The 26,708-nt window shown below is 36.3% G+C and overlaps 1 protein-coding gene across 3 annotated transcripts in view; it reads right to left on the bottom strand.

Moving 5' to 3' along the window:
* Window positions 1–623: 623 nt before the first annotated feature.
* The window catches only part of CDC40 (cell division cycle 40), a 52,757-nt gene continuing 26,672 nt past the window's right edge, over window positions 624–26,708 (bottom strand). For all 3 annotated transcript variants that reach the window (XM_054490460.2, XM_054490458.2, XM_054490459.2), the window contains 12 exons: window positions 25,296–25,379; window positions 23,659–23,798; window positions 22,083–22,179; window positions 20,609–20,748; window positions 19,720–19,794; window positions 17,530–17,575; window positions 15,076–15,177; window positions 13,401–13,516; window positions 13,015–13,148; window positions 6,657–6,733; window positions 3,888–4,032; window positions 624–2,911 (listed from right to left, as the gene is read on the bottom strand). In XM_054490460.2, coding sequence (XP_054346435.2) covers window positions 2,734–2,911; window positions 3,888–4,032; window positions 6,657–6,733; window positions 13,015–13,148; window positions 13,401–13,516; window positions 15,076–15,177; window positions 17,530–17,575; window positions 19,720–19,794; window positions 20,609–20,748; window positions 22,083–22,179; window positions 23,659–23,798; window positions 25,296–25,379 — 1,334 coding nt within the window. In that variant the 3' untranslated portion in view covers window positions 624–2,733. The remainder of the gene's footprint in view (window positions 2,912–3,887; window positions 4,033–6,656; window positions 6,734–13,014; window positions 13,149–13,400; window positions 13,517–15,075; window positions 15,178–17,529; window positions 17,576–19,719; window positions 19,795–20,608; window positions 20,749–22,082; window positions 22,180–23,658; window positions 23,799–25,295; window positions 25,380–26,708) is intronic.

Here is a 26,708-nt window from a genome sequence, read left to right as displayed (position 1 = left end):
TTTCAAAGTCAATGTTTTCTTACAGGTATTTTATAAATATACCAAGGATACCAGGCAGCCCCACAATGTAGCCTCAAGAACTACTTAGAAATGTGGCTGTGTAACACTACTCCCTGTTTTTTAATCTTAAAATTTGTTCCTTACGTAGGACAAAATATTTCCAGCTTGTGACTCAATATTTAAATATTCATTCTAGTAAATCTTTCACTAAAGCATCACTTTTATCCTAACTTTTAGGAAGGAAATCTGTCCTGGATATGACAAAAAGGCTGCAATAAGGAAAAGGAGCCAGATGGTAACCACCTAAGTCCAGTAACAATGTGATCTTGAGACTTTTTATGTTGAACTATAACCCCACTCATTTATGTACTCTAAAATGTTGTGTAATCACGACTTAGTGCCACCACTAAATGAATAAATATGGAATGTGTTAGTGTGCTCTGAGGGTACTGCCGTGTATTTCATTATATAATTATAAACCCATTGATATACCTGAATAAACCACATCCACCTCTAAAGCATTATTTCTCTCCATATGACCCATTTAAAACTGCAAATGGCTTAATCTAGTGTCTCAATACACTTAAGACTTAAAAGGAGACTAAAGATGAACAAGATGAACATTTTGATAGCACTTTCTACAAAAAATGCTTTATTTAAAAATACGATCTTTTTAAAAAGGAGACAACTTTTATATACACTTACTTTAGAAACAGTCAAAAACACAACAGAATCAATCCAGATTTAGAAATGATGATCTGTAACATACAATATCGGTATGCTGAACAAGACAGTTTAAATGTATGATTCTTTTTGTCCCTTCACATTTCAATAATTCACATTTGTTAAAACTAGTGGTTGGGACTAAAGAAAAGGTCATATCTGAATCCTTTCCCCTTCAGAAATCTGTCACCCTTCTGGGCAGTTACAGAAATGGCAGCAGCTAGGCAATGTTTGTATTTCTTTGGGTGCCTCTATGTCAAAAAATATATCTCCGCTGTTATTCTTTTTCTACGAAATTTATTTTTATGTGGCTATAGGGCCTGGTCGTATGTCCCACGCCTTTTAAAATCTAAATTTCTAAAAACAGACACTCCGTAAGGGCAAGGAGCATACACTGCTATGACCTCACTGGACTCAGAGCTTAATGCTCTTAGGTTATCAGCAAGAGACATGATTTTGATCTTCCAGTTAGCACTCCAAGCAGCTATTAACCAATCTTTTTCAGCACGGTAGTGAAATATTTCAAACCATATTCAAACATCTAATATAGATTTATAATAAAACAGGAAAAATGGCTTGCCAAATTAAAGTGCTATGAGCTACTACATTCAAGAGGTTATCTTGATTTTATTTTATTTTTTGAGGTGAGTCTCGCTCTGTCGCCCAGGCTGGAGTGCAGTGGCATGATCTCAGCTCACTGCAACCTCCACTCCTGGGTTCAAGCAATTCTCCCTGCCTCAGCCTTCTGCGTAGCTGGAATTACAGGCGCCAGCCACCACGCCCGGCTAATTTTTGTATTTTTAGTAGAGATGGGGTTTCACTATGTTGGCCAGGCTGGTCTTGAACTCCTGACCTCAGGTGATTCACCTGCCTCAGCCTCCCAAAGTGCTGGGATTACACGCATGTGCCACCGCGTCCGGCCTATCTTGATTTTATAATCTGATGTTTTCAAAAACTATTTTTCACCATGGCCACTGCTTCTAAAACTGGGGAACCCTAGCCATCTTCCAGGAGTGTCATTTTTTTTTTCAGACATAGAGGTCTAAAAATTTTTTAATCTTAAAAAGTCCTGTTGTATATATTCACAGGCAAAATAAGAATAATTTTAAAGATAAAACATATGACTTCAAAGAAATTACAAGTTGACATCTTGGACTCTACCCCTCGTACTTTATCTCCTATGAGGAGGATTTCAGTAATTACAGCTGCGAAGCAATGACCTAGGAGATCCTGATTTCTCAAAGTGTAGCCAGGTCTTTACTGACAGTGAATGTAAATACAATTCAAAGTCTTGGTGCATTCTCCTGAGTTCCATCTTCAGATACAATGTAATTATCTGATTAAATATATATATAGTCCTGTCTATACTGATCAGGAATTAAGTCAACAAAAGAACTCTGGACTGATTTTTATTTTTCATTGTTTATAATTAGAGGAATGCTGCAGTTAAAGATTACTGCTTTACAACTAAAAATATACAACATATGTCATCAAAGGGAGTGGAACTCATGAAGCCAAAAGATTAAAACTTGACCCAGTGAAAATAATAGGGAGAGTAACTGTGGGTGATTTTATCCTTCTTCCAAATTTACATTAAAATATATTATCCCTATTCTTTACTGTCCTTTTGGTTGAAGAGGTAAATACATGCATTTTTCTGAATAATTAATTATAACACCTCCTCTAGAATCCCAAATCCACTAGGGATTCTTTCTTGACCCCAAAGAGATGCTTTCAGTATGTTATGAGTGTAAACTCAAACTGCTTGCCAATTATAACTACTTGTCAAATAGAAAGTCAATAGCCACTTTCTGTATAAATAACATTTATAAAAAACAAAATGAAGTTGCAAATGAAATTATGTCAAATTTACAGTTTCTTTTTTTAAACAAAGGGTCAATGTCATCAACATTATCTGTAAATCAAGTTATCATCTGATACATTTAATAATTAAATATAAATATGACAATGGATCAAAAATGATCCCAGCTAGTTTAAGGATTAATCTCATTAATCCCACAATTTAATGAGACCATCCCAACCACATGTTATGACCTTAGAAGTTTCATGAGGATGCCACACTGCACCTATACACACTTTATCATGAGCTTTAAATCGACTGTAGAGTTTTGTGGTCTTCCAGTCCCAAATGTTTAATTTTCCATTTCCATCTCCTGAAATCACATAACTATAATGGGAAGAAAGATAAATTCAAATTATTAAAATACCTTAAATTGGTCAGGTGAATGAGGAATAGGGACTTTATCTTTTCACATTAACATAAAAAAAAAATCCAATGCAAATATACAATACTCAGAATAAGATGGTAGAACATGAAGCAGTCTATAATTTGAAATTCTATTAAAAAAACCTCCCAACCAATCTAAGAGTAGAAAATTATTTTTAACTGGGAAGACTGGGAGTCCCAGGAGCCACAGTGAATGAGGTTACACAATCAGTCTCTAGATAGTCAGAAACAGAGACTGGAGAACCAATTCCACATATAGCTAGGGAACACCTTTAGATCTATTCTATCACAGTAAGCTCTACCACTTTCATAATTACTTTTTGGCTTTAATATCTTTTGAATACATCTAAGACTGAATCAGAGGTAGGCCCAATTACTAGGCTAAACAAACAAAGTTACTGGGATTTCTAAATTATTTCTGCCTATACATTTTAACTAAGAACCATGCTGTAGGCTTCACAAATCCAGTGTGACCTAGAAATATTCAAAAGCTGGATTTGAGGTTTCAGCACAGACAAGCTGTAGTGAAGCTGTAACTGCAACACTGTAATACACAATTAATTCTTCTGGTGTTCATTCAATCATAGCAATACAGTGATTATAGCACTTCTAGTCTTGCTTAGAAAAGCAGAGAAAATAAGGCATTGGTTATATAGACAGGGATTTATTAGGTGGTTAAAGGGCATAAGCCTAAGTAATAGAAGGGAATATACTGAAGCAAGAACCTAAAAAAAGCAAAATGTAATTTTCCTAATTTGTTCTTGCCTTTATATCCAGCATTTTGACAATTTTGACAGATTATCGAGTTCTCATAAAAACATATTATGTGAGAGTGATGTGTAAAGTGTTATTTGTACAACAACAGTTTATATCATCATATTTGAATATGAGAATGGATTAGAAGATTTAAACTTACCTCATGTCTGGTGAAAAGTCCACCTGACAAGCATAGCCTGCTACCATATGGCCCTTAAAAATTTTTTTCTTATTTAATCTAAATCTGTTCTGTGCTCCAAAGATTAAGATTTGGTTGTCCATTGATTGGCATGCTAGCCATTTTCCTGTAAATTCAATAAATGAGGTATTTTAGAGGAAGACTAAAATATTTTTTAAAACTTTTTATTTTAAATATGTTCACTGTGATTAATATAACTTTTGCTCCCAAATACTTTATAATAGTAAAAAATAAATTTACTATACCACCTGTAAAATGTTACAAATATGTCACTGGCAAGAGGTATTCATATATAAACTAATGGCTTTTGTGTATACAATCCTATATCATTGAGCACTCTCATATAAAAGTTTTTAAAAAAATAAGAAAATATAGAAACTCCAAGCTTAATGTTAAAGAAATAAGCTAAAAGTTATGAAATGAAATTAATTTATAGTAAGTATAGACAACAGAACTATGGGAAATAGGAGAAAGAGACTTATCTGTGGTAATTATGGAATAAAGAAAGATTAAGTGGGAAGCCTAGGGTTATTAAATAAAACTATACAAAAAAAGAGATATAATTTAAAAAATTATAGTAACTTTTTAAAAGGCTACAATGCTTTTCTCTACTTAGGATTCATCAAAGCCCCTAGAGGCTAAACTGCAGCATCTATAGTCATGCACCACTTAACAATATTTTGGTCAATGATGGACCGCACATATGACAGTGGTCCCATAAGATTATAGTGCCAAATTTTTACTGTACCTTTTCTATGTTTAGATACGTTTAGATACACAAATGCTTACCACTGACTACATTATTCAGAACAGCAACATGCCATACAGGGGTAGAGCCTAGGAGCAACAGGCTATATATACCATACAGCCTAGGGTAAGTAGACTATACCATCTAGGTTTGTGTAAGTACTCTGTATGATGTTCACAAAATGACAAAATCACCTAACACTGCATTTCTCAGAAGTACCCTTGTTGTTAGGAATGCATGACTATACTTGCATCCTATGTATAGTCATCCCTTGGTATCTGTTGGGAATTGGTTCCAGGATCTGCACCCCTACCCAATACCAAAATCCACAGATGCTCAAGTCCCTTATATAAAATGGCATAGTATTTGCATATAACCTACATATCTCCTGTATACATTAAATCACCTCTCGGTTACTTATAATGCCTAATACAATGTAAATGCTTTGTACCTAGTTGTTATGCTGTGTTGTTTTTAATTGTTGTATTGTTATTTTTTATTGTTTATTTTGTTGAATATTCTGGATTCGTGCTGGTTGAATCCCAGGATGTGGTGCTCATGGATACGAAGGGCCAACTGTACATGTAAACATTACTTACTAAGGAAACAGACTTAAATAATGCCTGAGTGGGTAAATGGCCTTGTTCAAGATGGGCACAAAATCTGTAATAGGTGGTTTAAAAATATGCTACATGAAATACAGATGCACAGTGATGAAGTATATAATCTAGCAATGATCAAAAAAGGGTTCAGTTAGGTTGCTCTTCTCATAAAAATGATGGAGCATTTGGCAACTATTGCCATTTGCTTGTGTCAGAGGCCCTGATGGAGCAGCAAATTCTTCCTTGCCCTACACTTGGAGCTAATTATGTGAATTGACAGTGGTTTCGATGACAAGGTCCCCCAAACATCAGAACTCCCACTTTAAGACTCTCATGTAGAGCTATAATTACATCAGTACATTGTCAGTATATCTGTAGCACAAATTATCTTGTACTTAAAAGACAATGGATTAAACAATATTAAATAGATTTATCTTCTTAATTTTTGTCTGAGAAAATCTTTTATAGTGCTAAAGTGTTCTCATTATGGAGAATCAGACCAAAACTTCCTATCCCCTGAAAGAGTTTACAATAAATCACTATTATTTTTTTTAGAGAGAAGGGTCTTGCTCTGTTGCCCAGGCTGGAGTACAGTCGCACGATCACAGTCAACCTCCTGGGTCAACCAAACTGCCCATCTCAGCCTCCCAAGTAGCTAGTGCTACAAACGTGCACCACCACGCTAGCTAATTTTTAAAATTTTATTTTGTAGAGATGAGGTCTCTCTATGTTGCCCAGGCTAGTCTCGAACTCTTGGGTTCAAGTGATTCTTCTGCCTTGGCCAAATCATTATTAAATGATTTACTGAACGTGATTCTGTTTGGAAGGAGAATTAGAAAAGAAAACTCCGGCCAGGCATAGTGGCTTAGGCCTGTAATCCCAGCACCTTGGGAGGTGAGGAGGGAAGATCACTCGAGCCCAGGAGTTTGAGACTAACCTGGGCAACAAAGGGAAACCCTGTCTCGAAAAGAAAGAAAAGAAAAGAAAAGAGAAAAAAAAAAAAGAAAAGAAAAGGAAAGAGAAAAGAAAAGAGGGGAGGGGAGAGGAGAGAAGGGGAGAGGAGAGAAGGGGAGAGGAGGGGAGAGGAGGGGAAAAGAAAAAAGAAAACTGATTGTTAAATAGAAATCTGATGTTCAATCAATGTTAGCTGTAAATCATTGTTTCTTTTATTTTTATTTAAAAAGAGACACAGAAAAGTAGGTGAGGTGACTTACATATGAAAACCAGTAATTCTTTCTAATATTGTAAAGATTACCTTATACAAGTAATGGCACGGTGACAAACTTCCCCAAGAAGGAAGGGGCCAAAGTTCTTTTGAATAAAGAAATCACACCGTATCTTAGAAGCTCATTTAAAAATACAATCTACATACTAACTCACCATTTGGAGACAAAGTCACTGCAGGCATTGAGTGCATACTGGGTTCTGCTATGTACTTGAAATCCACAGGGATATCCCTAAAAATTTTCAATAGCATATCAGAATAAGCAACTTTTAAAAAGTACCTTCAGAATTATCTCCGGAACAAAGGAATAATATGCAAATAAAAGCAAACTCTTGATATTATATATTTAATAAATCTTTCATGAAACTTTCTGGAAGAAGAAAAATCACAAGATGACACTGTACTGCTTATGGTAAATCTTGTACTTCATAAATCACTTTCCATGATCATTATAACAGTGGTGGTGATTTTGTTTTCTATTTCATTTAAACTTTGGCCTTTATGTTAAAAAATTTGTTACTAAAAGTTCTTTAATAATGTACCATGGTGATGGGTACATTACAATCTCAGAATTCACCACTATATAATTCATCCATGTAACCAAAACCCACTTTCACTCCAAAAGCTGTTGAAATAAAAACAAAAATTAAATAAAAAATGTACCATGGTAGGGCGAAGCAAGATGTCTGAGGCAAGCCTATGGGGAAGTGTTACTTTACTGGCTAGCCTACCTTAACTTGAGTGGGTGAGAGTGTTAAAGAGCCTGCAGCAATGCAGGTGGATGGTAGGCAAAGCTGTAGGGATCTGTGAGCTGGTCTAGCCCATCCAGAAATGATGATAAATGATGATAAATAAATGCTTGGTACCTGGGCTATTTTCAGTTTACATGTAAAGCATTTCAAATGTGTTTGGTGAAGGAGAAAAACATAAAAAAAAAACAACAAAACTCATGTGAGTGACAAAAGAATGAAAAAAAAATTAAAAGGTAGTTACCTAAATTTAGAACCATCAAAAGTTCTAAGTGCCTTTTCATTTTCAATATTCTCCACGCTAAAAATTCTTTCCTGAAAGGAGTTTTGGTCTTGTTGCTTTTCATGAGACCAGAAATATTTTTTACAGAGTAATGTGTGAGAAATGTAATCTGATGAATAACACAGATTATACAGCAGCAATTTCAATTTCAAACCCTGTTTCAAGTTCCAATACTTTGATTAACTGGAAAATAATAATAATTTGCCTTAATATAAGGATTCTCTCTATTCATCCATCCAGCAGAAGGAGGAAATGACTAGAAAAAACTTCTATCAGGGTCATGGTCAGAGGAAAACATTTTCAGGTATAACCTGGGGAATAACATCATTTGTCAGATCTCCAACCCTTTATACCTCTGTGGTACCCACAAGAACTGACATTTATAATGACCCAAAAGTATTAAAAAGAGCTGCAAATGAAAAAAAAAAAGGCTTGTTTCTTCCCTCCTCGTATTGTTAGTGGTTAATAATTTTACAACACGAATTAAAACATGAGAATTTTCTAAATTAACCATAGTCCAGGTTCATATTGATCAATGTGTTAACAAAAGTAAACAAAAATATTCAAATGGATACCTTATTTCAAGGAATCTTCATACCAGGAGCTGTGGAAGAAGAATTTGAACTACCCTGTGGACTTCATTATTTCTAGCAAAAATGCCTGCTAGGCATAGTTATATTTAATAAACACAACATGGCTGGGCATAGTGGGTCACATCTGTAATCCCAGCACTTTGGGAGGCCAAAGTGGGTGGATCCCCTGAGGTCAGGAGTTCGAGACCAGCCTGGCCAACATAGCAAAACCCCATCTTTACTAAAAATACAAAAATTAGCCGGGTGTGGTGGCACATGCCTGTAATCCCAGCTACTTGGGAGGCTGAGGCAGGAGAATTGCTTGAAGCCAGGAGGTGGAGGCTGCAATGAGCCGAGATCATGCCATTGTACTTGACACTCTAGCCTGGGTGACAGAGCGAGACTCCATCACAAAAATAAACAAACAGACAAACAAATAACAGCACTATTTTCTAATTGGATACTGTAATTCAGTATAATAAGCTAGTAACTCATATCTTGCAAATAATCTCCAGTTTAAAAATGAATTCACAAAAAAACCTAATAAAAGTCTATGAATTTTTAAAGCTAAATGATAAACAGTAGTGTCAACTTCTATAAAATTTTATTTAAAAAATATTTTACCAAAATAAATGCCTTCTGGAAAAAACATGCCTATGACATTTCATGCATTTGGTCGATTAAAATACCACAAGTTGGCCGAGTGCAGTGTAATCCCAGCTGTAATCCCAGCACTTTGGGAGGCTGAGGCGGGTGGATCACAAGGTCATGAGATCGAGACCATCCTGGCCAACATGGTGAAACCCTGTCTCTACTAAAAATACAAAAATTAGCTGAGCGTGGTGGTGCATGCCTGTAGTCCCAGCTACTCAGGAGGCTAAGGCAGGAGAATCACTTGAACCCAGGAGGTAGAGGTTGCAGTGAGCTAAGATTGTGCCACTGCACTCCAGCCTGGGTGACAGAGTGAGACTCTGTCTCAAAACAAAACAAAACCCACAAGTTGCTGAATATCTAATATAGCTTTTATTCTCCTTTAGAACGTAAGAGTTAGTTTGTATAGTATTATTTAAGAAAGCCAAGTTTCCTTTGTTTTCTTTTATCATTATGGTACTCTAAGCAGGTACAAAGTATAAAAGTTTGGCAAACACCACTTGTCTGAAGGCCCCAGTGTTGCTAATTTTCCCATAGAGGAGGTCAGCTGTCACTTTGAGGAGGTCAGGGCCTCCCTTCCTCTCCTAAGCAAGTGGCCAGTATCACTAGTAATTGCTCTTTGGGATGATTTATGCAGTGAAGCACAATTCCAGGGATCCTGAGCTGGTTTTGCTTCCCACTTGTCTTTGTAGCAGGACAGACCCTCACATTTATTACTTTCTCACTAATCAAATCAAATACAAGTTATTAATTAATACCTTCTCTCCTTACCAGTCCCCTCATTCATCTATCCATTCATATGATCAAGAATTCAAGCTTTGTGAGGCCAGGAGTTTGTGACCAGCCCAGCAAACAGAGTGAGACCCTATTTGTACAAAAAATTTAAAAATTAGCCAGGCGTGGTGGCACGCACCTGTAGTCCTAGTCACTCAGGAGTCTAAGGCAGGAGGATCACTTGAGCCCAGGAGTTCAAGGTTGCAGTGAGCAATGACTGCACCACTACATTCTAGTCTAGGCAACAGAGTGAGATCCTGTCTCTTAAAAACAAAAAACAAAAACAAGCTTTGGAATCAGTTTGATCAGAGTGTGAACTCTGGCCCTTTCGTGTCCTGTGTAACCTTGGGCAAATTACTTAAACTATCTTATTTCCTTATACATAAAATGGGAATAACAAATGTACCTATCTTATAAGAGTGCTTTGCACACTAAATCAGATAGTTCATGTGAAATACTTAGGATAGTGACTGGCATATAGAAAGAGCTCAATCAGTGTAGCATCATTGATAATTACACCAATAATGACTTCTTTATAGATTCAGCACATATTGTGTGCCAGGCACTGTGCTGGGAACAGACAGTAAGCATGACTCACACTGTTCTTTCTCTCATGGTTAAGAACTTGTCAGGAAAGAGAACAAATAAACAAGTACTTGAAGTATGCTAAAAGCTGTGGAAAGTCAATGACAGTGTGGGATGATGGAGAGGAGGCACCTAATCTCATCTGTGGACTGGTCAGGAAGGCTCTCATAGTAAGGGTTAAACTGAAAACTGTTTTTTTTGTTGTTTGTTTTTTTTGTTTTTGAGATGGAGTCTCACTCTGTCGCCCAGGCTGGAGTGCAATGGCATGATCTTGGCTCACTGCAACCTCCACCTCCCAGGTTCAAGCGATTCTCCTGCCTCAGCCTCCCAAGTAGCTGGGATTACAGGCGCCCACCACCACGCCCAGCTAATTTTTGTATTTTTAGTACAGACGGGGTTTTACCATGTTGGCCAGGCTGGCCTTGAACTCCTGACTTCGTGATCCGCCCGCCTCAGCCTCCCAAAGTGCTGGGATTACAGGTGTGAGCCACTGTGCCTGGCTTTTAATTTTTAATTTTTTTATTAAGATGGGGTCTTGCTCTGTCACCCAAGCTAGAGTGCAGTGGCACAAGCATAGACCACGGCAGCCTCGACCTCCCAGACACAAGCAATCCTCCTGCCTCAGCCTCCCAAGTAGCTGGGACTACAGGCCTGTGCCACCACACTAGCTAATTTTTGTATTTCTTGCAGAGATGGGGTTTTACAATGTTGCCCAAGCTGGTCTCAAACTCCTGGGTTGAAGCGATCCACCCAACTCAGCCTCCCAAAGTGCTGGAATTACAGGCATGAGCCACTGCACCCAGCCAAGTTACAGTAAAATCTAAAGAATGTCATCATTTGTAACAAGACAGTATCATGACTTTTTAGGAATATTTCCTAAGATCTGAGAGGAAATGAAAAAAAAAAAAAAAAAAAACATACTAACATTACCTGTTAGTTTAATAAAAATCCTTTCCTGACCAATGTTTTACTTTAGAATACCCACATACACATGTCCTTAAGCTCTGTAATTGCTCAATTATTTAAATATTTACCAACTTGTTTTATACCACTCTATATTTAAAATTGAAAATATCTGAAGGTAGAAACATCAGAAAGTTTGAGTATGATCAAACTGTTAACGTATATAAAACAAAACAGAACATGTATACGCATCCAGAGTTTGTGCAAGTGATCTAAGGTGGCTCATATAAAACTTGCGGTCCATGTTAAAGTCTCTGTAAAAAAACATTTCTGAATTAAAAAAAGATCTTGGCTGTAAGGTACTCTCTAACATGGGCTATATATTAAGACTACTCTCTACTAATTGGGGATAATCTGAAGGGGTATAGTGGTGGTGGTGGTGAGTGTGGGAGAAACTACAATTAAATTACATTAAATGCTCAGTCACCCAGATTGTCCTGACAATGGTTAGGGACCTGCTCAGGTCCCCAAAGGGACTTAAGTATAAAGAGGAAACCACTGGCTGTGGTTCAAGGCTTTCCACTTGTTAAAGCAGAAAAGCTTCTGGGGGATGGAAAGACACACTTTTTAGTCCTTGCTAGGAGGACTCATGGTTGAGCTGTGCTTCATAACTGACTGTAAAAACATGGTGGCTTCCATCCAATCATTCATTTTAACAAAAAGGTTAGTAAGCATTTTTTTTGCAACTAACTTATAGAACACACTATGATACGTAATGAAACTAGTATATTGCTTAACTTTAGAAAAATATTTTTTCCCTAGCAAAGTACAATTAACCAATATAATATGACTATATTCTAGAAGTAAAACATTTGTACCAGAGTGATGATATGGGGTGATATGGTTTGGTTCTGTGTCCCATCCCAAATCTTATCTTGAATTGTACTCCCATAATTTCCATGTATTGTGGGAGGGACCCTGTGGGAGATAACTGAATCATGGGGATGGTTTCTCCCATACTGTTCTTGCGTGGTAGTGAGTAAGTCACATGAGATCTGATGGTTTTATAAAGCGAAACCCCTTTTGCTTGGCTCTCATTCTCTCTCTTGCTGCCGCCATGTAAGAAGTGCCTTTCTGGCTGGGCGCAGTGGCTCATGCCTGTAATCCCAGCACTTTGGGAGGCCAAGGTGGGCGGATCATAAGGTCAGGAGATCGAGACCATCCTGGCTAACACAGTGAAACCCCGTTTCTACTAAAAATACAAAAAATTAGCCAGGCGTGGTGGCGGGCACCTGTAGTCCTGGCTACTTGGGAGGCTGAGGCATGACAATGGCGTGAACCCGGGAGGCGGAGCTTGCAGTGAGCTGAGATTGCGCCACTGCAGCCTGGGTGGCAGAGCAAGAATCCGTCTCAAAAAAAAAGTGCCTTTCTCCTTCATCAATGATTGTGGGGCCTCCCTAGCCATGTGGAACTTAAGTTCATTAAACCTTTCTTTTGTAAATTGCCCAGTCTTGGGTATGACTTTATCAGTAGTGTGAAAACAGACTAATACATGGGGCATTTTCAGTATTGAAAAATCATAAAAAGTAGACATTTAAAAAATTAAGATATACACCACTATTTTCTTTGGGTGGTTCTAGGGCCATGATCTTATGCTCAATCCCCCTACTGCTTGCCAGTTATTTTACAGAGATGAATAAAGTACCTAATAAAGAATGTAAGACAGCAAAATACAAATCTGTCATGACCATAAGAAAAACAACTCAAGATACACATCCTTTGGAAAGACTATCCAAAGATTATAAATGGTACCATGTCTGGATTTTAATTTGCATATTGTCAGTACTTAAATAGTTAAAACAGTTTGATTGGCAAGCCAGGATCACAGCTGCAAAAAATATTCAAATGGTTGCATATTATCAGGCTTCATCTTTGTCTATATAATTTTTAACTGCTTGCTTTATGTAAATCAGATTTTCTACTGATGGAAACTCACCATTCCCAAACTCTTAGGCTTTTATCATCAGATGTGCTCACAAATCTCCTATTCTCATCCACAAAAACAATGGTGTTGACAGCTCCCAAATGCCGATCATATTCCTGCACAATTTCTCCACTTCGAATGTCCCACTGTATATCAGGCAAGAAAAAGATAAAGACAGAAGTAGAGTGGATTTATGAAAGACCACAATTCTGGAAAGTGGAGGAGAAGATCTTCAACATGATGTTTTTATAAATGTAAATTTTTCTGCTAAGAATGGTGCATTAGCCGTCCCTAAAAGTAGCAAACATTAAATGAGTAATATTAGCTTATTAACTTATTCCATCCCCTTATACAATATAAAGCTTAGGAGTCTTAACAAAATACTGTGAAAGACTTACTTGCACAATCTTCTTATCAGACATCCCAGCCACAAAGAGATTTTGCTTATCTTCATCAGGATTGAATTTGACACAGTAAGGTACTTTTCGGTTTGTAAATCTTGATATACACTGTCCTAAAACCAAAGACTCAAATTAAATAGGTAAAATAAATTTGACCACTTAAATAGATGACTGTGAGATTAAGATCTAGAGGTCACCTGCTGAATACATTTTGCGGAAGGGCTGCCTGCTTGCTCTTTACTGTAAACTACATTTGTTCTTTTTCACAGATTTTTAATGATTAAAAATAATTTTTTCAAAAGTAAATCTGTACTACCAATTGTAGAATAAATAAATTATAACTTCATTCATATAATGGAATAGTGCAAGCAATAAAAAAGAACAAACTACTGGTACAAGCCATGAGGGAATCTCAGACATTATGCTGGAGCTAGAAACAAAAGAGAAAAAATGGTATGATTTCATTTATAAGAAGTTTAAGAAGAGGAAAAATGAATCTGTGATGACAGAAGTGGTTACTATGGTTACTGGGAGTGGGCACAGACTGGAAAAGGGCATAAGAAACCTTTACTGAGTGCTGGAAATATTCCATATCTTGATCTTGGTGGTAGACAACTGCATAGATACGTTTACCAAAAAAAAAAAAAAAAATCACTGAATATTTAGGCACTTCATACATTTTACTATATGTATATTTTATCTTAATTTTTAAAAGAACCTGCAAAATAGTAGTCTCTCAGCCTTGGCTACACAGTACAATCATTTAGTCTATAGCCATACCAATTACATAAATACCTTTGAAGGTGGGACTCAGGCATCAGTAATATTAAAGCTCTTCAGATGATTACAATGTGTGGCCAGAATTGAGAACCACAGCTAAAGTGCTGAAGAATATGGGCTTTGGCATCAGAGAGAGAGCTTCGTTTGAACCCAAGTCTGCCACTTATTAGCTGTGTGACCCTGAAAAAGTTAGCTCTTTAAGCCTCAGTTTCCTTATCTATAATATAATAATAGTACTTACCTCATAGGGATAAATTAAGATTGAAGGAGATACTGAATATCAATGCTTAGCAATTATGTCTGTTAAATGATGTTTAATAAATATTAACTATTATCATTACCCTTCAAACGCAGTAAGGGTAATGATAATAAGACAATAAGATAATAAGATGGTTTTTCTAATTACATAAAATTATACTAGCCACAACATATTAATGTGAATCAATTAATAAACAGCAATTAGTATGGCTGTGAATATATAAAACCAACTGGCCTGTGAAAGTTTAGACCTACATTTTAATCAATTTGTGCAAATACATTTAATTTTGTTCATTAGACATTTATTGCACTTCTGTTATGTGCAATGCACAGTGCTAGGTGATGTAGGGGAACAAAAAAATCAATTAGATGGCCTATACAAGATTTCGACTTTGCTCATCTGTCAGTATGTTTGCTTTATAAAATCTACCTGCTGGAAACAAGTTTCACAGTGAAAGAGCTACTTATGCTCAGTTTTGACTCTACAAATGTATTTTGTGATATTTGCTGACAGTGAATGGTATGAGAATCAGCAGTTAAAGAAGGTGCCATTTTGCCACAGAAGACTACTCACACCATTTCATATATAAATAACTTGTAAGATGAATATGTATTAGCATAAGTGAACTCTTACCTGTCTCAGTGTCCCAGAGCTTAAGATACCTGTCATAGGCTGCGCTGAGGAATTGTGTTCCTGCAGTATTGAAGCAGATATCCCTAACAGCCTTACTGTGACCTAAAGGTGGAGTCAACAGAAACAGCAATGAGGTGAAGTATCATATATCTTCTTCTCTTAAAACATAAACACCATAAAGAGAAACAGCACTAAGCAGTGGTTCTCAGCTGTGAGTCAAGATCACTGGAATGCCACTGCCTGATTTACTGACTTAGAATATGTTACATGTGGGCTTCAGAATGTGGGCGTTTTTTTCCCTTTGAAGAAGCTCCTCAGGTGATTCTGATGCATAACATCTTGGTTAAGAACCAAGAGGAAAAGGTTTAACTTTTCTTTTAAGTCTGCCATAGCAATTACTTAATATGCAGTACATACAAGTGATGACTAGCTGGCCAAGAATTTATGGAAATGTAAAAGACCAGTTATTGCCAGTGAAAGAAATGGCTGCTGGAATTTTGGAGGTTCACTCTCAGATTGTTCACCAGGCTGCAAGTGAAAACAAAGTGCCCTAAACCTGAAGTTCAGGAAACTGTAGCCCTTGTTCAATAATTGTATATTTCTGTGATCACATTACCAAATTTCATAGAAACTGATTCAGAATGTAGGAGACTTTCTGAAAACTATATTAGCTTGCACTGGTTTTTTATTTTTATTTTGAGATAGGGTCTTGCTCTGTTGCCCAGCCTGGAGTGCAATGGCTGGATCTCAGCTCACTGTAAACTCAACCTCCCTGGCTCGAGTGATCCACCCACCTCAGCTTTTCGAGTAGCTGGGATTACAGGTGCACATCACCACGCCTGGCTAATTTCTGTATTTTCTGTAGAGACAGCGTTTTGCCATGTTGCCCAGGCTAGCTTCTTTTGTTTTAAGATGATATTTTGACAATACACTAATTTTAAGGTGCTTATTATTATACTTTACTTAAAAATGAATATTGCCAGATCACTCAACTCTTTTAAAAGTTACAGGGAAAAATAAAATGTGGCTAAACAAAAGCAAAAATGTTCCTATTTTTGCCACCCCACCATGACCAAGTGCAAAATGAGCATGGCACAAATTGTTAACCACATGCAGCAGCTCTAAACCATCACCTCCAGTGAACTCCCATCAGGATGTATGTGTCATGGTAATTAGGCATCCTTTTCTACAGCTGGAGTTCCAGTCAGAGCTGCTATCACCTCCCTCAGGAGGAAAATTTCAGTTTTCCATAGAAAAATGGTCTGCCAGTAGAGGGGAGACAGATGCGGACCAAATCCACTCTATCTGACAGAGACATTTTGTTCCCCTGTACACAGCTAAGAGCCTTCCACAAGTCTTCCTTTAGGCTGCGGTGACATCTTAGGCAGTATTAATTTGTGCAGGGAGGCCCTAAAATCATAAAGCACTGCCGAACAGACTCCCACTTTAATCTAAAAACAGAGCCACTACAAGTCACACCGTTTCAATGTGGTACAGTTAAATTTGGAATGAGTAACTAGCCTTCACATGAAATTTGACAAAGACAATAAACCTTTCTCTACCAAAGAGTCTGGTTTGTCACAAAGCTGTCCTCCCTTTGGCCTTCTTTCTTTCTTCAAGGAGTTCTCTCAATCTCATTCCTTTTTTATGCTTTAGCTGCCAATTCCCAGTCTTTCTTCAAAGCTTGACATCTGGCTATCTAATTGCTTAGTGGACATTTTCACCTCAATGTCCCAAAGGCAGCTCAAATTTGGTGTATCTAAAACCTTACCATCATCTTATGTTCCTTCTTGGTGAATGGCACCATCATTCATCCAGCCTCATGGGCGTCACCCTAGATTCCTGTCTCACTGATCATTCACATGCCGTTACTAAATCTCACTGACTTTAATACGTAGTTCCTTTCTTCTCTCTCTCTGCTGCTTTGGTTCAGACTCTCATCATCTCTAAACTAGACCTATGAAATAACTGTGTAATTCATTTCCCTTCCTCCAGGCTTGCCCTACCAAATCATCCTGCATATTGCCATTTGATCTTTGTAAACTTCAAATCATGTTGCTTTCCGGCAAGAGCTCTTTAATGGTTCCCCAGTGCCCTCACAACAGAGGCTAAACTCTTTATTAATGGCACAGGAGGTCTTCCACACTCTGGTCCCTCTCTTGCTACTTTTCTCCGCTTTTGTCTCTCACCATCCCCCATACTCTTGACAATCCTGAAATGTACGTGGATCCCCTCAGCAGCACGCTGTCTCACACCATTTTTGTTTTGCATCTGCTGCTCTTGCTTCCTAGTTCTCTTTCTTTGTCTAACTGGGGACACTGACTCCTCCTTCCAGATTCAGCTCAAGTCTATGAAGACTTTACTTCCTATCAGTGTAGTAAAATTATTGTCAATGATGTTATCTTACTTTAAAAATTCTTCCCAGATTTATGTTGGAGAGAAAAGAAGCATTACCAATAAATGTTCTCAGACAGCGCCGGTCTCCATAAACCTCCCATAGCTGGGGGAGAAAAAAAATAACACATGGAAATATTACATTTAATAAAGGTCTTTCAATCAATAACAACAGCCGTGTGCTGGTTATGTGTGTGCATATCTGTGTGTGTAAACACACAGCTTCAATCATTAAATATTAAACACTGAATACCACTAAATATAGCTTGGTGCTGCCAGTTTGTGTTATATTATTTGGAACACACACACACACACACACACACACACACAGTCACACACACGCAAAACTAAAGAGTTTTAAAGATATTTACATCAAAAAAGAGACTTAACTATAGATGGAGTTAATTCAGGTGAGTTTTCATTTTCATATTGTTCTTTTCTATTTCATACATTTTCTAAGATGAAAAGTTTCTACTTTTGTAGCACTACAAATGACGTTTAAAGGAATTGTGTTATTAAAACCTCCATGTATATAACATTTTGATACTGAAAGCCTTTTCTGTTTACTTTTCTGAATAACAAGTATTACAGAAGCTATAAGAAAATGTTGATCTAGACTAAAACAAAAGGCTCATAATTCTCAGCATATCTAAGGCAGATTAATACAATAGCTTCAAGGCTAGCTTTATTCTTGACTGCCTTGAATCCAATTCTCAACAATGTTGCTAGTACTCTAAAATAGAAAGCATTTCCTTGCCACTGGTGCCAATAGGACACAGTCTCAGTTACTGTAGCATACTAGGAAAGGACCTCTGAGACCTGGTTTCTTGCCCATGACTGCAATCATTCCTTGTCTCTTAGATGTTATGCTCCAGCAAGCACAAAACTGTTATTTTCAGCACACACCATGCTGATCCATTCTCTTCACTCTTTTCAAGCACTCTACTCCTGTTTCCTCATCCTTTACTTAGTTAACCATCTTACTAAGGTATGCTTCCTCTTTGAAACCAGCATATCTTGTGCTTGCCTCTATAATAATCATTTATATCATAATAAAATGATCATCCTAAGGGGAGGGACAGTGCCTTTATAAGCTTTTACTTTCAGTCCCCTGCACATAATAGAATGTTTATAGAAGTGAACTAAATTGAATTCTATGCTTTTTTGGTTGGTCAAAGAAAAGACCAACATCTCAATTAACATGGTTTGTACAAAGTAAAAGTAAAAGTTAAGTAAAATGGGGGTTTTTTACTCCAAAATGTTGGCCTGTCATTTTAAGCTATTAGAGACAAATGGCTAAATGGTTGCTCTTATAAAAAGAAGTGGCCTTTTTTATTGTTAATATCCATGAATTATTTACAAATGATAAAATTTTGATGACTCAACTTTTCAAGCCCCAAGAGCACTACAGGGTTGGTATTTATTGAACCATCATAATGGTCCAGACAAAGAGAAGACACAAAACTGGTAAGAACTATCCTTTCAGATTTAAAATTTTTTTCAAGACATCCTGCATATTCAGGTTGAGATGCATTGGCAACCGAGTTTTTTCTACCACACATTCTATGACTGAACAGAAGCTAAAGATGGAGCTTCCCAAGACTAGAAAAGGTGAAAGAAGGGGGTGGGAGCAATCCTGTTACTTGTTGTCTACTAGTATTTAGAAGAAAAAGGATGAATTACATTTTCTACTTTCTAAAAATGGGATTTCTAACCTATGTCCTCTCTATTTCATAAGGTTTGGAGAAACAAATAAACTATTACATATACAAAATCTCTATAATGATTAGTGATTAAATATTTATATGTCCAAAGCCAAAATGATTGGATTACGTTCTCATCAGTTGTCTAAGCTTAAAAACGGGCCTAGCCACCACGGGCGCCTGTAGTCTCAGCTACTGAGGAGGCTGAGGCAGGAGAATGGCATGAACCCGGGAGGCAGAGCTTGCAGTGAGCTGAGGTCGTGCCACTGCACTCCAGCCTGGGCAACACAGCGAGACTCCGTCTCAAAAAAAAACAAAAAACAAAAAACAAAAACAACAACAAAAAAAGGGGCCTAGCCAATTGGACCACAGAGCATAGTTGATTTTATGTTTGGAAGCAGTTCATAAATTGCTGCATTTACAGGATCTAAGAGAAAATAATTAGCTTCTAATTGCCTAACAAACCCAAATTTATTTATAATTAACCAAACAGATTTAAACAAAGAACTAGCTTTGCAGCACTCCTACTCTGTTACTGAAAACTCACCTTAATTTTACAGTCCATGGAACAAGACAGCAATAAATGGCCAGAGAGAGGAAACAATCTGACTGCACTGACGCCCTATAAAAAGGTATTACAGTTATCAACCAGAAGCATTCAAAAGATCAGCTCAAATGAAGCATCAAGAAAAGACAGTATATATTAAGCAGCCTAATTTGCTATTTTTCTTCATTCCAAAAATCTCACCCCAGAATAACTTTCATTAGCATTCCAAGAGCAGGCCTTATTGACACTAAGCTTTTGAAGATTTTTTTTTTTAACCTTTAATATTGAGTTCCTCACCCAACGGAATCCTGAGTCAATCAAATTGCTAATGCCCCCACTTCTCTTCCTTTTTTTACTTAGTCCTTTGCTCTTTGCAAAGAGTTGGAAATTACAAGTTGGAATAGTGCAGATGACAAAGAATATCAACATCAAAATTTTTCATGAACCTTATCTCTGCATTAGTTTAAAAATTACCATAGTTTATAAACCAGGGCGCATCTAATCTCTGAAGTGTGATAACCACAGAGCTAAAGCAAAATTACTGAAGCTAAGCAGGAGACTTGGTGCTAGTACCAGCCCATTACTCACTGATTTGGTGCCCAAAAGGAAGAAGACTGCAGCAGGAGCTTGTGGGGAAAGGCCTGGCTACAAGGATACAGGACACTAAATCATGAATGCTATGTCATGGCCAATTCAGATGGCCTTGAAGACTGATTAGTCACTTGTGATGGATGTTTGGGCACCTCCAAAGCATAACTCAGGCTTACATTCAATTTGACTTCCCTGTACCTTTACCAGAAATATTAAATGTTCTACATCAACAGCTAAAACTTTATGTTGGCTTCATTATTATAACATTACAGCAAACAGAAACAACCAACTTGCTTACCTTTGTGTGTCCAGACCACACATGAATTTGTTTTTTGGGAAGATAACACTTCTCAGGTGGCATAGTTGACCGTAGATTAACACCAACATCCTGAGGTATGTGAAGATAGGACCTGCCTTGATAGTCATACATTTCTTTAACTGAAACAAAAAGGCAAAGAAAATCAATAAACAAATACAACCCATAGTCATGAAACCTACATTCTTAAAATAACATTCTATTCACAGGTATATCATTCCATATTAAGGTTTAGGTAATAACACTCCAATGATGTCAAGATCAGGAGTCAGCTAAGATTTAAGTGCTTAAAATAACTGCTATCATTTACAGCTAGAGGTAGTATTTCAAAATTTCTAAATACCCAGAGATTATAGAACTTTAGATAAGATCTATACTTCTTTTCATCACTTACACATCTTAGTAATCTATAAAGACTTCACTGTGGCATAATTATAAACAAGGGAAGATAATACTTGGGCCTTGTTAGTCACTGGTAAAGAAGCAGAAGTAAAATAGGTTAAGAAGGAAGTTAAAACAAAACAAAATATATCAACTATCCTTTTCCCCTGCTTTCCTCTTTTATGCCCTTCCAGTTCCTTTTCATTTATCTTTTCCCACTTTCATCACAAATTTTACAATAAAGTCACCTGTGAGAATTAAATGACATAGTGTATATAAAGCAATTAGCAGCATGCCTGGCACAGAGTAAGTACTCAATAAATATTATTATTATATTATTGTTATTATAGTTTTAAGTACCATAGTACTAAATAGACTCCTTGGAGATAAAACGGAAGCTTGAAGAACCAAATATGGCTTCATCAAACCTAAATATCTGATGTAATATAACATTAGAATAAGCAACACTGTAAATGCTAAGCTATTCTTTACAGTTTTAGATAATCACTATGTATTTTCCTAAATATAACTAATTATTAATTAACAGGTACATTCTAGAATACTTACGATTTATTTTGGTGAATATGCATTTCCTTCTACAAGTCAAAATAAGTATAAGAGCCTTAAGCTCCATCTTTTCACATGAAAATCCAACTTTATTCTGAATATAGTTGAATAACGGTTATGAACTGTGAGGATACCTGAGTATTTGGCTTCATTAAAAACAGTTAAAATGACTGGGGCACTATTAATACACTAAAAGAGTCAACTTTATCTTACGAAAGAATAGATTGTGGACTATTCAAGTTTCTTTTTTATCTACCATTTAATAAAATTCGTTAACACTTGGAAAAAAATTATCTGTGGCTATCATTAATCATGCTATTTTTTCTCCTTTATCAGTATACAGAAGTCTGCTATAATTTCCTTGGGATACAAATTGTCCAACACAATTATACTCAACATAATGATTTTATCACAGCTGATAGTAAGGGTAATTCATATTGTATGAACAGTGAACAGAGTAAATATGAAGGTTTTTCATAAAAATGAAGATGTACAAAAAATATGTTACCATGTAAGATTGTCTTCTCCTCCCCAGGTTTCTCTTCTTCCTGTTTTCCTTTTTTCTGCCTCTTTGCTGTGATTTCATCCAATTCTTTTTGCTCTTCCTAAGAAAATTAAGGAGTGAAATTTACAATGAATGTTCTAGAACCTCATTATACCTAAAGTTGGTTATAAATTCTTTATAATGAGTTCTACATATCTGGTCCGAGTATGTTCCCAGGATAACAAGCTCAACACTTTTTTTTTTTTCTGAGACAGAGTCTCGCTCTGTCGCCCAGGCTGGAGTGCAGTGGTGTAAATCTCTGCTCACTGCAACCTCTCTCTTCCTAGTTCAATCAATTCTCCTGCCTCAGCCTCCCGAGTAGCTGGGACTATTCAGTGCACACTACCACGCCTGGCTAATTTTTTCTATTTTAGTAGAGATGGGGTTTTACTGTGTTGCCCAGGCTGGTCTCCAACTCCTGAGCTCTGGCAGTGCGCCTGCCTCGGCCTCCCAAAGTGCTGGGCTTACAGGCCCAGCCAAGCTCAAGTCTTCTATAAGCAGAGATTGATTACCTCTTCCACAAATTATGAAATGGTACTAAATACATAATGGATACTAGATAATACTTTTCAACTATATAAAATCAGTTTTCAAAACTCATCCTTCTGTGACACCTAGAAATAAATTTTAACATGTTATACTAGTTATACAAGTAAAAAGACAAGGCAATCAGAAAATCTAGTTCCAGAATGGAAACTGAATTTTAGCACATAATGTTGCTTTTCAGTTAATTGTTTTTACATAGTCCTAAGGATGTAAGTGATAGCTATACATTTGTGACACAACTTTTTTAGGAGGAGCTGGGGACAGAAGATGGGGTAGTAGTAAATCTCTATCTATAATAACAAGTCAACAGATAAAATCTAAAATAAATAAAAAATAGTAGAATAAGTTTATTCATCTTAGATATCACCTGTTTACTTCTGTTATTATAAATATAGATTTACTGGATGTAAGTAACAGCTAGAATGTAAGCTTCATGAGGTCAGGATTTTCTTGATCTTATCCACTGCTGTATGCCTGGGACCTAGAACACTCTCTGACTCATGGAGACAGTGAGATTAGGAGGTGAGGAAGGGAACGGCAGAGCATTTACTTTACAAACTTTATAGTAGTTTTTAAAATATATATAGAGATAAAACTTGTTTAAAATTTTAAATAAATTCATAAATCAATAAAACTTATAATCAATTCTAGTGTCATAGAAGGCTGATTTTGTAGTTACTATCCGAATGTCTAGTATTAGAAGAGTAGCTACCATGGCAGCTTAATAGCAATATCAAGGAAATCTTTATGAAAATTGTTCAATATTGTATTTTAATAAAAAAGCATGAGAGAAAACAAATCAGCAGAAAAGGTAAATAAAAATATCCCAAAGAAAAACAAATAAATTTTATTGTATATTTTCAATCAACTAAAGGCAGAAAAATTTTGATGAGTCATTTGGTTCTCTAAAGAAATCTCAAGTTTATTAATGTAGATATCCTTCATAGAGATAAAGCATATACCTGAATTGACAATTAAAAACATCAAAGCTTACTTCTGAAGGTTTGGCTACATCTTTTTCATCCACATATTTTGCCCATGGTCCCAAGAAACCATCAATATTGGATGCATCATTTTCTTTAAACTTCTTCCTCTTTTCTGCTTTCTTCTGACCAGTTTCAAATACAGTTAAACCTACGTTAACCAAACAAACAAAAAAACACACACAAAAAAACTGAGCGATTACAAAGATGCACATTTTCTAAAGAAATATGAGCATATGTTTAATTTTATTTTACATGGTTAAAGAAAGATGATTGTTCAAATGACCCCAGAGTTATTAAAAAACAATCTACATGAATCTACCACATATGCTGACTCATGCTACAAAAAAAGGGATTCAACCTTCTGGGCAAAGACACTTAAAACTAATTCAATATTCTGCAAATTCTAATACTGTATACTTAAAGAAGAGACCCAAATATGTACTCCTACAATGGCACACAAGCCTTTTATTGAATCAAAAAGCTGTGTCAGTGGATTTGTACGACTTTCTGGAAAAAACTCAGAAACTCATTATTGCTAAGTAATGATAAAGTGACCTTTGGAAGCAAGAATAAACTGTAATTTATCATTTTAAAACTAAATTAAACTAAATTACTGTAAGTACTTAATAATTTATCTTCACTTCACTTGTAATGCAAAAATGTAAATCAGACAAGGTTTCACCAGAAGTGGTATTCCTTCCAAGTGATTTCAGTCTCATCTTGACCTCTAATATCATTAACGTTAACAGTAAAAGAAAAGGAGAAGGAGGGTGTTTCTGGTTGAGATTTTGATTTGATTAGTAGGAGGTGGCATACCGTGTATAGTCATTAACTTGGAAAAAGAAAGGTTTGTGGAATCATAGTCACAAGTTAACTAAGAATCTAGCTACCTTTAGATGGGACTTGCAGAGGTCTAGCTTAAAGAAGAAATGTCTACCTATATTAATTCAGGCTATGTTTTATAGCAAAAGCCTGTTAAAATTCTATTTTAACAATAATCTAGCTCATATACAGAGACCAGCCTGATCACATAGGATCTATAGCTACTAAGCACAAATGTCCCATGCAATCAGCAAATTACTTTTTTTAATTGCATTTTATGGATAATATTCTAATGGACTGATGAGCCTTGTGACAAGTTAGCATTTAGCATACGATGTTTTGTCTTATTTTAAGTACAAAATGAATATGAATACAAACATACATAAAAAACATATTCAAACTCAGCCTTCAAAGCAACTCTTCAAAGACAATCTTCACAGACTTACCAAATAAAGTATTTCTACTCTGTTAAAATGAAGCTTGGCATTAATGTTGAGAAATCAATTGCCAAAATTATCTATACATTAGTTATAATTTATTGAGTGATTTCTACAGGGTTGGCATGGTGCCAAGTACTCAAAATAACTCAAAGAGATATGTATCATTATTTTCCCTACAAGGTTACACAACTAGTAAGAGGCAAAAGCAAGCTCTAAACTGTAACATTTCTGAACTATATTGCTCTAAACTGTATCACTCTATTGTTTCAACTTTAAAAAAAAAGCACTAAATACTATTTTTTACTGTCTAATTAAAGTCACTCTGCAAGACACTAATTATAGATGTGTACATATATATGATATCAAATGTTTCAAATAATTACCTTGATTTTTTTCAGCTTCTTCTACAGAACCAATATATTTAGCAGACACTTGATGATTATCTAATGAAGGGTCTAATGCATAACCTGAAAGGAAAAAAGTGAAAATTATTAACTCCATTTTGCTGTTTAGATTTATTTTATTATTATAATACAAATATACACATTTCACATTTTCTTTCCCAGATGTCAAAAATGATCTCTAACTCAGGACCAATCAGGACCAATCATTCTGCCCTGAGCTATATTGCTTCCTTTTTTTTTTTTTTTTTTTTGAGATAGGGTCTCAACCTGTCGCCCAGGCTGGAGTGCAGTGGCGTAATCTTGGCTCACTGCAACCTCCGCCTTCCAGGCTCAAGCGATTCTTCTGCCTCAGCCTACACAGTAGCTGGGATTACAGGCATGTGTTATTACCCCTAGCTAACTTTTGTATTTTTTTTGGAGAGATGGGGTTTCACCACGTTGGCCAAGCTGACCTTGAACTCCTGACCTTAAATGATCCACCGCCTCAGCCTCCCAAAGTGCTGGCATTACAGGTGTGAGCCACCACTCCCGGCCCCTGAGCTATATTTCTATTTAGAACCCAAAGCTATATTTTTCTATTTAGAACCCAAAGCTCAGGCTAGACTCCAGAATAATATGTTTCTTATAGGATGAATTTTGCATACTGACATTACATTACTAAGAGCCTCTCTGGCCAACACATCAAACTTTAGTTTTAAATATTCTAAGAGCTTGAAAATACATGTACATGATGCATTTGGAAATCTAGAAACCATTTTCCTTTTCTTCTTGGTAATACATATTGCAGGGCTAAGTTTATCAAATTATGTAAATTATTAAATAATAAAAAAGGTAAGAAGATTACATATAATCTAACTATTATTTTGAAAATACCATTTGCAGTAAGGACAGTCTTCCTTCCCAATCTTAATATATTTCTATTTCATCAATCATTCTTTATATTTCCTTAAGAGAAGTAAGGAAGGTTATCTACCAGCATATGAATGCACTTTTTAAACTAATTATAAAGTATGTAGCTACATATAAATGTGGTCTTCAGTGGTCTATGGGAATTTAAGGAAAGAAAGTCTACCTAAGTTAGCTCAAATCAGTTTTTTTCTCAAATGGGTGTGCTAGCACAGTAAATGTTTGGTAACATTAGTCTGGTATATTCACAAGAGTGCTAAATCACTGATCAGTTTATGGCCTACAACTGGTGTGTACAATGACAGAATACATAAAAAAGTACTAGGCCATTTTTTTAAAGGGCACATCCTAGTGGACAGACTTATTATTTTCATTTTCATCCAAAGTAGTCCCAGCTACTCGGGAGGCTGAGGCAGGAGAATGGTGTGAACCCGGAAGGTGTAGCTTGCAGTGAGCTGAGATTGCGCCACTGCACTCCAGCCTGGG

Source organism: Pongo pygmaeus, chromosome 5 (assembly GCF_028885625.2).
Source record: "Pongo pygmaeus isolate AG05252 chromosome 5, NHGRI_mPonPyg2-v2.0_pri, whole genome shotgun sequence".
Taxonomy (NCBI): Eukaryota; Metazoa; Chordata; class Mammalia; order Primates; family Hominidae; genus Pongo; species Pongo pygmaeus.
This window is presented reverse-complemented; position numbering and strand designations above follow the sequence as displayed.